Source organism: Aedes albopictus, chromosome 3 (genome assembly GCF_035046485.1).
Source record: "Aedes albopictus strain Foshan chromosome 3, AalbF5, whole genome shotgun sequence".
Taxonomy (NCBI): Eukaryota; Metazoa; Arthropoda; class Insecta; order Diptera; family Culicidae; genus Aedes; species Aedes albopictus.
In genome coordinates, this window is record NC_085138.1 from 213,917,422 (window position 1) to 213,929,275 (window position 11,854).

Genomic DNA, 11,854 nt, shown 5'->3' on the forward strand with positions numbered 1-11,854 from the left:
TTGGAACTGAATCCTGTAAAAATCATCGTTGTCGGTGACAAATACATTCGTGTTCAATTTAAATTCGTGTTGAGCATGATTGATGGAAAGGTTTTGAGTTACATCACGTAAACATCTTTATTGCAAAACTGTCCAATCTGTGGAGCCACACCTAACGTAATGAGCGATCGAAGGAAATTTGAAGAAGGCTACACTTCAAAAGAAGCGTCCCTCCATTATGGAATTTCGCCACTTCACGCTTGGCTGCGGTTTTTCGGGTGCCTTCTGCATATTGCATACAGAATGGATTTCAAGCAATGGCAGGTATAGTATATAAAATAGTTTATTAAATTAAAAACGTTTTGGTTATTTAGCTCTCTTTTTGCTTTTGCTATATTTTAATGGCAGGTTACCAAACCATTGAAGGAGATGTATTCACAAAGGAAGAAATACATTACAGCTCAACTCTATGAAAAGTTTGGGATTCGCGTAGATCAACCTAGAGCAGGTGGATCTGGAACCAGCACTACAGGAAACGTTTGCCGCCGTGCTTTCTCGAACACTAAACTTTTGGCGAGTATTTTGTGCATCGACGAGGGATTAGTTGAGAGATTTGTTAATATTCTCATAACCATTAACTGTCAGGACCCGGTCAATCCAGAAGCGTTCGATCACTACTGCAAAGAAACGTACCGACTTTATCTAAATCTTTATAATTGGTATAAGATTCCGGCCACGGTACATAAAGTTCTTGCTCACGCCGGAGAAATAATAATTCATTCTCCGGCTCCTCTCGGTATCCTGGCAGAGGAGGCAGCTGAATGCCAGCATAAACAATTGAAGAAATATCGCACCCACCATGCAAGGAAACGATCACGAGTCGAAAACTTACACGATGTATTTATCCGTGCGATGAACGAATCTGACCCATACGTTAGTTCTATTTGGATAGCTAACAGACGACAGAAAAGAGTATGTTTAGATTACCCTGAAGTGGTTAAGGGATTTCTAGTATTCAAAGAACAACCTTTGAATACTACGGAAGATGATGAACACACTAATGTGTTGGAAGAGATGTTAGATCATGTCGATGAGGTGGATGAAGATTTCGACATTGATTATGGTTTGATGCAAAGTGATGATACTAAATCAAAATGATTATATTTTTGAATTGTGTTGAAGTTTTGTTAAAACTTGAACACAGTTTTGGTTTGGTTTGTAGATAATGATTCTGTATTTCATTTGTCAAGTCGTTACAAGTGGTCAATGTTCTATATCGATATGGCTAATTCAACTTTATAGTTCAATATGATTAATATGCTAATCTAACAGAATTACTTGCAACACTGAATTCAAATAGGATGTCACCAGAACATTTGTAGGGTTTCACGTACAACATTGTATGCAAGCTCCCATTGGATCACGTTGGGCATTATAGGAAATGTCATGTTGTACGTCATTGATCCGTCAATGCCGGATTGTTGTTGTTTTGATGTAATCTGGTCGTCGCGATTGCCTCACGATAAGTACGTGATATTTTAACATCTCCCCACAATCCGGACATTAAGGATATTTAGCAGTTTCCTATGCTGAGCAACTGGAAGTGCCTTGGTGAATGCGTCCGCTGGTTGGTCTACCGTTGAGATGTATTCCACCTTCAGCTTCTTGTTCCTGACGAGTTCCCTGATGAACATGTACTTCAGATCAAGGTGTTTCATCCGTTGGTGACTTCGAGGCTCTTCAGTGTATTTGATGCATGGAATATTGTCCTCCATGATTATGAATGAAGTGTTATCCACACCCAGTTCATTCAGAAGGTTTGTTAGCCACAATCCTTCTTTAGCAGCTTGACAGAGTGAAATTAATTCAGCTTCTGTTGACGACAAACTAACCGTTTGCTGTCTTCTGGTTGACCAAGACACAAGATTGCCGAAAATAAGAAAAGAATATCCAGAAATTGATTTCCTATCATCCTTATCATTGGCGAAATCGGCATCAGCAAAGCCCAATAAAACGTTTGCATTTTCTCTTTTGCTGTACACGATTTTTGTGTGCATGGTTCCTCGCAAATAACGCAAAATGCGTTTCAATCCAGTCCAATGCGCATTTGAAGGTGAAGCTTGGTATTTGCTAAGTATGCTTACTGCTGCACAAATATCAGGACGCGATACTAATGCCAGATATTGCAAACAACCAAGTAACTCTTTAAATGGATGTGATGTTAATTCATCATCATTTGACTTAGCCCATCGTACGTTTGGATCTAGCGGAGTGTTAACTGGATTAGATTCGAACATTCCAAATCTTCTCGAGATTTTCTCAACATAACCTGCTTGAGAAATTTCCATGAATTGATTTTGCATATCTCGGTGAATGTCCATACCCAAGAAATGACTGACTTCTTCTAAATCTTTCATTTGGAACAACTTTCCAAGTTCAGATTTTATCCAGTTTAGTTGTGATAATTGTTTTCCAACAATAAGTATATCGTCTACATACAAAATTAAAATCAATCCTTTTGCTTGTGACTTATACACACAACAATCACTCTTCAATGGAACAAAACCCAGCTTTCTTATTTCATCATTGAATTTCTTGTTCCATGATCTGCTAGCTTGCTTTAAACCATACAAACTCTTTTGTAGTCGTACGATTTGAGAATTGCCTATCTCATCGTTTGGAAGTTTCATGAAGATTGTTTCCTCTAAATCTCCATAGAGAAAAGCAGTCTTCACATCCATTTGATGAATCAACAATCCATTCTCATTAGCGAGTGACAGAACTGTCCGAACGCTTTCCATTTTAGCTACTGGCGCAAACGTGTCCTGGTAATCAAAGCCAGGTCTTTGAGAGCAACCTTTTGCAACCAACCGTGCTTTGTAGCGGCCATCATCTTTCACCGAAAAAACCCATTTCGAATGAATAGCCTTTTGATTACTTGGTAAGCAGTTTACCACTGCCCAAGTTTTATTTTCATGAAGAGACTTCAATTCTTCATCGATGGCGGATTTCCAGTTCTTCCAGTCTTCCCGTTTCTTTAATTCGGCTACCGTTTCTGGAACATCTTCGTTGAACGGTGCAGAAGCCATCTTGGCTGAACTTGGTTGAAATCTTTGTGGAACTCTCCTCTCCCGTGCGCCACGTCTAAGTTCTGGTTGCTGCTGATCGGTGTCCTCCTCCTCAGCATCAGTAAACTCCTCCTCAGATGTCTCGACATGGTTTACTGCTTCTTCTTCTCCCTTAGGCTCAGGAAGCTCTTGTTCATCATCTTCAGTGGGCTGATTCTCATCATCAACGCTAGGTCCAACTTGATTTTCTTCTTCCTGAATGTCAATGTCTTCTTCCTCACAGTGTTTCAATTCCTTTACAATAATGGGGAGGTTGATATTTTCCGCCATTGTATTACTGCAAACATTTGATTCGTCAAAAACAACATTTCTGGATAGGTATTTCAATTACTCGGTTGTTTTTATTCCACAACCGATATCCATTATTCGCATAACCTACGAATGTTAACCGTTTCGTTTTGGAATCAAGTTTGTGACGTCTCTCTTTTGGAATTTGCTTATACGCATGGCTACCAAACATCCTCAGATTACTGATGTTTGGTTTTCTGCCATTCCACATTTCAAATGGCGTCTTGAATTCAACAAGAGCATTTGTCGGAGACCTGTTAGTTACGTACGCGGCCACATACAGTGCTTCTTCCCACATTTCTTTCGCTAGTGCGCTCTGATGGAGTAAAGCTCGAACCTTCCCCATTAGCGTTCGATTAATCCTCTCACTCACTCAGTTTTACTGGGGAGTGTAAGGTACAGTGAAGATCATTCGAATACCTTTGCTTCTACAGTAGTCTTGAAAATCCTTGCCTAGGTATTCTCTTCCGTTATCGCCACGGGGGTGCTACGGTGATCTGATTTTGTTGCCGCTTATCATGCGCAACCAGTGCTTACTAATACCAACATTCACTCAATACAGCAGCGGGAGAAAATAACGAAAAACGCACTTTGGCGAACAAAGTTTGCGAAAAGAGGTGTTGTGTGTCTTTTCACAAGCAATTCCCGCTCTACCACTCTACTGTAGGAACTCTACCTATACATCGACACTCTGAAATTGAAAATAATCAACTGATGCCGCATTATCATGATCAACACTTTTACGAGATCTAATGTGATGTAAGCGTATTGCAACGATATCCCTCGTAATAAGGTAAACATTCAAATTTCACGACTGCGTTGGTGAATACCCGTATAAAAACAAACCATTGAGTCTATGGGAAAAACGGTTGAAAAACAATAGATTCTTATGTTAACCATGATGTCTATTGTATATGTATTGTAGAGTACTTTTTCAAACTTGAGGCATTACAATACAATAACATTAGATTTTATTGTTACAGTGCTTTCTATTGGCATACAATAGATTAACATTAGATTTAATTGTTAAGTTTTGGTTTTACATACTATTTGCATACGTACTCTTTCCTTAGAGTAATATTGATGTAGTTTTTGTCATTATTTATCAAAGACAAGTAGTAAAATAATTGAAAAATATTTTTTATTTATATTATTTTATTTTTTAATATTTATTGGTAAATTTTTACTTCAATTCGAAAATAAGTAAATCGTACATATTTTAATGTAACATTTTTAAGCGTGTATCTTTCAAGCAAAAACAAAACAAACGCTGGCCGACGGGTGACGCTGGTCGTGTTCGAGGTTCGAATGCGCGTTTGCATGGTGGTGACTGCAGATTCGTTGCTGGTTCAGGTAATTCAGGTAATTCAGCTCAATTTCAAGTTTCGAAACATTTGCTAATATTAAGTGTTTTAGATTTCCGCCCTCGCCATGCGAGCTGCCGTCAAAGCTCGACATTCCGGTTGAGTTCTACAACGGCATCACGGGATCAGAACAGAGAGATCGCTTTGCACGGTGGCACAACAATGTTATTTTGGATTCTGCTCCGAATCAGGTTAATCCGGCAGCTAGTCCGGCAGTGACCAAAATATGCTGCAACAAAATGTGACGGATCCAGGTGTTATACATTGATTGCCATACCTACTATTATACAACATTGATACTTTGTAAAACACCCTACCTTACACACTACAATACATTGTACCCAACTGTCAGAAGTAAATAAACGAGCGGAGAGTAAAAAACGTGTTTCACCTCGTCCGAAAACTAAAGTCCGCGTTTCGCGATTTGCTTCGTCTTCGTCGTCTCAGCGCTAGTGTTCCGCCCTGCTGTCGCCCCGTTACAACAGTTGGCGAACGAGGATGGTCGACAATGCTGCTGCTGGTGGCGGTGGAAATGTTCCACCAATTGCTGTTGCTGCTGCCGGAGGGAATCTGCCACCAAATTTCCACATCGATGCCTATGACCGGAAGAAAACACGTTGGTCTCGATGGGTGGAAAGGCTCGAGACGGCGTTTACCATTTACGGCGTAGTAGATGGTGACCTTCGACGGAACCTGCTTCTACATCTGATGGGTTCCGAAACATATGAGACGTTGTGCGACAAGATTGCTCCGGATAACCCCCGCACGAAGACCTTCCAAGTGATAGTGGACACCCTCGAACAGCACTTCAACCCAAGGCCACTGGAAATAAGCGAAAATTTCCGGTTCAAGTGCCGACGCCAGGGGGACAAGGATGCCCTCTCCCCGGACGAAACCATCGACGAATATCTAGTGGCCCTCCGTCGCATCGCCGTTACCTGCAACTTCGGCAACTACCTGGACACGGCACTGAGGAACCAACTCGTGTTTGGCTTGCGGCGGAATGACATTCGAGGACGTCTTCTGGAACACAGGCAACTGACGCTGCAGGATGCCCGGGATATTGCGGTCGGCATGGAGCTGTCCCAGAAAGGCGGCGCAGAGATTGCCGGCTCTCTTGCGAAATCGGAGGTAAATGCTGTCCAACACCGACGAGGTAAGGCGTACGATAAGAATGTGGGGGGGAAATCTCCGACAGCTGGCAAATCCACGGGAGAGAAGTTCTGCTTCCGGTGCGGCGACAAATCGCACCTGGCTAAAGCATGCAAACATCAAAATACTGTGTGTTCCTATTGCCACACCAAAGGACACCTTGAGAGGGTTTGTATGAGGAAGTCGTCGGCGAGCAAGGCTTCCGCTGGGAAGTCCGATACTAAATCTGGGGCAGTGAAAGCGATCGATCAGCGATGTGATTCTACAGAGGACATCGATGCGGGCGAGGTTATGTATGGCGAAATTTGTACCCTGAATGGTTCCAGAGCGGCGAAGTTGTGGCTGACCCTGGTGCTGAACGGTGTTCCGATACGGTTCGAGATCGACACTGGCAGCCCCGTGAGCATCATCAGCGCGCAGCTTTTCCAACAGTACTTCAAGGAATGCCAACTTCGGAAGTGTTCTTTGAATCTCGTTAGCTACTGCGATACCAACATTCGTGTATTGGGAGTCCTGGAAGTGACCGTCGATTGCCGCGGGATGCGAGCCACATTGCCGTTGTACGTGGTGGATTCTTCGAAGCATCCGCTACTCGGAAGAGAGTGGCTCAAAGTGCTGAACGTCAACTGGAACGCGATCCTGAAGAAGGAAGCTGCAGTGAACGTCATTGACCAGCCGGTCGGTTCCCGCGATACTGCTGAGCAGCTGAAGCAGATTTTTGCGAAGTATGCGTCGGTCTTCGAGGATTCTATGGGGAAAATTGCAGCCGTTCAAGCGAAGCTGAACTTGAAGCCGAATGCCCAACCTGTATTTCTGAAAGCCAGGAAGGTCCCGTTCAACTTGCGAGCCACAGTGGACAAGGAGCTGGACAAACTGGAATCCGAAGGTGTGCTTACGAAGGTGAGCCACAGTAACTGGGCCACGCCGATCGTGCCAGTGAAGAAAGCTGATAACCGTGTTCGAATTTGCGGGGATTATAAGCAAACAGTGAATCCTCAACTGAAGGTTGATCAGCACCCCCTACCAACGATAGATGAGTTGTTTGCGTCACTGGCGGGTGGTCAGAAGTTCACTAAAATTGACCTTGTGCAGGCATATCTCCAGATGGAGGTTGCGGAGGAGGATCGAGAGATGCTAACGTTATCTACACACCGTGGGCTCTACCGTCCGAACCGTTTGATGTACGGTGTAGCATCTGCTCCGGCGATTTGGCAGCGCCAAATTGAAACGATCCTGCAAGGCATTGAAGGTGTCACTGTCTTCCTCGATGACATCAAGGTCACCGGGCCTACCGATGCGATCCACTTGCAAAGGCTCGAAGAGGTCATGCGCAGGTTGAGCTACTACGGCATACGCGTCAACCGGAAGAAATGCGAGTTCTTCACCGACCAGATTGAGTACTGTGGATATCAAATTGATCATGAAGGAATACACAAGGTCCAGCAGAAAGTTGATGCGATTGTCAACATGCCGCGTCCGAAGAACAAGGATGAAGTACGCTCCCTTGTTGGACTCGTCAACTACTACGGCCGCTTCTACGAGAACCTCAGCACAGTGCTGTACCCGTTGAATAACCTTCTGAAGAACGAAGTCCCATTCGTCTGGACCAAAGACTGCGAGAAGTCGTTCCGGACCGTGAAGGAACAAATGCAGAAGGAAAACTGTCTTGTGCACTATTCGCCTGACTTGCCACTAGTGTTGGCCACCGACGCGTCTCCCTATGGCGTGGGGGCTGTTCTGAGCCATGTTTTCCCGGACGGCACCGAGCACCCCATACAGTTTGCTTCACAAACCTTGAATCGTACCCAGCAACGGTACATGCAGGTGGACAAGGAGGCCTACGCTATCGTGTTCGGAGTGAGGAAGTTCTTCCAATACCTCTACGGTCGGAAATTCGTCTTGATAACCGACAACCAGGCGATTTCGAAGATATTCAACGAAAACAAGGGTCTACCAGTGATGTCTGCACTTCGTATGCAGCATTACGCTACATATTTGCAATCCTTTGACTACGAGATACGCTTCCGAAAGTCGGCGGATCATGCGAATGCGGATGCCCTTTCTCGAATGCCGCTGCAAACCACGGATCCTGAGAACGTGATTGAGGAGTGCGACGTAGTGGAGATCAACCAAATAGAGACTTTGCCGTTAACCGCGGCGGAGCTTGCTGAGGCAACAGCTGCGGATAAGTCTGTGACCATGCTGATCCAGGGACTCAAGCACGGACAGAGCGTCGACGGAAAGCACCGATTCGGAATCGATCAAGCAGAGTTCTCGCTACAAAAAGGATGTCTTCTACGTGGTATTCGTGTCTACGTCCCAGCAGTGTTTCGCAAGCGAGTGCTAGCAGAGCTGCATGCCACACACTTCGGCTCATCCAGAACAAAGTCGCTTGCCAGGGGATACTGTTGGTGGAACGGTATGGACAAGGAGATAGAGGAGATGATTGCCAGCTGCGCTGAATGTCAGTCAGTTCGGCCGATGCCCGAAAAAGTTCAGCCTCATCATTGGGAACATGCGACAGAGCCGTTCCAACGCGTCCATGCGGACTTCGCCGGTCCGTATCTGGACTGCTATTTCTTCATCCTGATTGATGCCTACACAAAGTGGCCAGAAATCAGAGTCTGCCGATCCATCACCGCAGAAAATACAGAAAGCATGTGTCGCGACATATTCAGCACATTCGGCATTCCCGCAGTATTTGTCAGCGACCATGGAGTGCAGTTCACAGCAACATCATTCCAGACATTCCTGAAACAGAATGGCATCGTACACAAGATGGGAGCTCCATATCATCCCGCCACAAACGGACAGGCGGAACGCTATGTTCAAACATTCAAGCAAAAACTCAAGGCCCTCCAGTGTCCGAAATCCCAGCTGAACGTAGAGTTGTCGAAGATCCTGTTGACGTACCGCAAAACCATACATCCAGTGACCGGTCAGTCGCCATCCATGATGATGTTTGGCCGCCAAATACGTTCGCGACTGGACTTGATGCTGCCGAGAAGCACCGAAGAAACGCCTTCAACATCGACGCCACGGGAATTAGAAGCAGGTGACCGAGTTCGCGTACGTGATTTTCTCACCAGCAATAAATGGCAATTCGGCAGCGTGACTTCGAAGCTTGGTACCCTACGCTACGCGGTGAAGCTCGACGATGGAAGAATCTGGGAGAGGCACATCGATCACATCGTGAAGGTCGGTGCAGCTCTAAGATCACCAACAAGCAACGAAACATCAGCGAGTGAACCTCATCGTGTTGAACGCTATTCATCGACAGCAATGACGACTGCGGAGCCATCTGCCATTGCTCCACCTTCTCCGGCACAGGAGACGGCTGGTGCTGAACCGGTGTTTCTTGATCGAACTGGTTCGGTGAGCGATGGACCTCCACGACCAACAGATCAGCCGATGCAACCGGAGATGTCGCAAGGTGCCGCACATGGTGCCGAATCATCGAGAGCAGAAAACGTACCGCCTCTACGGCGTTCTACAAGAATAATAAAACCTCCCCAAAGACTTAATCTCTAATTTTTTGAATTGTATCCTTGTTTGCATTTTTGACAAAGGGGAGAGATGTTATACATTGATTGCCATACCTACTATTATACAACATTGATACTTTGTAAAACACCCTACCTTACACACTACAATACATTGTACCCAACTGTCAGAAGTAAATAAACGAGCGGAGAGTAAAAAACGTGTTTCACCTCGTCCGAAAACTAAAGTCCGCGTTTCGCGATTTGCTTCGTCTTCGTCGTCTCAGCGCTAGTGTTCCGCCCTGCTGTCGCCCCGTTACAACACCAGGATTACTCCAGTATCCAGACCCAGTATTACTCTGCCTTACCACTCACATCAACCAACGGCAGCAGCAACAAAATTTTATCTCCGATTTTCGCCGGCAGGATGTCCTCTGAATTGTCGGCAAACCACCAACCCAGAACGTGACGTGACATCCCGAAAAGCAGCTCGACAAAGGAGGAGCATAATCTGGCTGCCCGCCTGAATGACATCTCCGGCCCAACGTCGATTTATGTAAGGGGAATCAAGTTGTTGAGAATCAAGACTCTCCGCCAACATCAACCCACGCACGGTCCGGGAGGACGTGTGAGCAATCTTGTATACGTCTATCATCCGTGCATTGTGGCCAAGGTGATAACGGAACCGTTCGAAAATGGATTTCCACCGTGCACACCGAGCAAGCCTGTGTCGGATGAAGCGAGAAAGTCGGATTGGAAGGGGCAAGGTTCGGTATTCCGGGACCCCCGCAATTGATTGCCAAGGTCGCAGCCAAGAGCATCAGCCGTAGAGCGTTTTCGTTTTCAGCAAAACCTCGGCCAATGATGCCGATCAACCACCCGACAAAAGCCTCACAGAAGTTATGACGGAAATTGAAAGGCAGCAGCAGAATAATCAACCATCCGTGGACGACCAGATGGTTCAGCCGCTGGAACGGCTCTCGCTTATGATTGGGACAAGGAAGCCGTTGTATACAGTTCTAGAGAAGAAAACGACCGCCTGGCGAGAGGAGTATATTTCGGTGTAGCAGGATTCCTGCGGTAAGCTCAAGTAGGTTACCGATGGCATAGATTACCGCGTTAATATACATGGTAAGAGGGGACAATTTATAAAAAAGCGGCGTAAAACATAATAATTTTCGAAAAATATTGCATGCATTTTCAGCGCTATCATACAAAGGCGCCAACTTATGATGTTTAGTTGGAGGATAGGAGGGGGTGGGGCTGGTATGGAGGCGGAGGTTTTTCCAAAGCAGATTTTCGTAATTATAGACCACTTCACGGCGAAATTCTATCTCTTTTGCTCCTTCAGAGAGTTTAAAAACAACAGGACCAGTACCTGTCAAATTTGACAGGTGTTAGTCCTGTTGTTTTCTAATTTCCCGTAGGAGAAAAAGAGAGCGATTTCTTGATGACGTCACCGTGCAATAGGGCACTGCATGAAATTCTCTCCTTCTCTTTCACTCTTACAGGAATTTTGTAAACAACAAGGCCAAGAAACGTCAAAATCCCATACACAATCAAAACAGTGCAGTGCCCTATGGGCAATTGGGTTGTTTAGGTGTACATATTATCATCGCAACACCAAATCGAAGTCGGCGAAGTAATTTGAATCAATTATTATTGCGCATCATAAAACTTATTAATAGCTACAACATGCACTAATCCGAATCGATTTGCGACTCATAAAAGAAGGTACTTTTACTGAAATTGGTAATCTCTTGCATTTGGACTAAGATTTGGACACTATAGTCTGAAAGGTCTTCTAATATAGGGTCGCTCTTTAAACCTGTAACACATAACATTCGTTGAATGAACTATTTAATTCAAAGTAGCCGTATGCTATATGTTTCAGGCTTTAGTCTAAGTTAGTGTAGTTTTTGATTGTAGAAAAATAATGGTTAAGCACGCTGTAATGTTACTTTTGTACCTCATCACCCACTAAGTGCAACTACACACTAAGATCAGCTCGGTATTTTCCCCATCTTTTTACTGAGTTCTCAACAGCAGATTTAACTCGGTACGCTCGGTTATTTATTTTGCGGATATTCTGTAAATGAGTTACCGAGCTCAGCTCACAAACTGTCAAAAGTAACTGAAGCACGGTAAATATCGTTACTGGTGAACGGTAAATACGATTACCGAGTGTACCGAAATAAATCTGCTGTTGAAAACTCAGTAAAAAGATGGAAAAAATACTGAACTCAGTGAAAAAATTACTGAGCTGGAACATCTGAATCTTAGTGTGTACATTAGTGGTCTAACAACACTTAGCGCGCTGGGCACGGTTCCATCATGCCGCTTATAGTGCTGCCACATATAATGCTTAGTCTGCTAAACCCAGTTATCTGGCTGGTGGGGCATGGGAGCCTAAGCTTCAACCATTAATGCAATTAAACGCTGCTTGAACTATGACATGAGC

The 11,854-nt window shown here is 44.8% G+C and overlaps 1 protein-coding gene across 1 annotated transcript; it reads left to right on the forward strand.

Moving 5' to 3' along the window:
* The first annotated feature begins 4,560 nt into the window (after positions 1–4,560).
* LOC115268835 (uncharacterized protein K02A2.6-like) lies at positions 4,561–11,382 on the forward strand. The gene is made up of 2 exons (XM_029877010.2): positions 4,561–4,757; positions 4,812–11,382. Exon 2 carries the CDS (start codon positions 5,258–5,260, stop codon positions 9,440–9,442), a length of 4,185 nt encoding a protein of 1,394 aa, XP_029732870.2. The 5' UTR covers positions 4,561–4,757; positions 4,812–5,257; the 3' UTR covers positions 9,443–11,382.
* Positions 11,383–11,854: the final 472 nt, after the last annotated feature.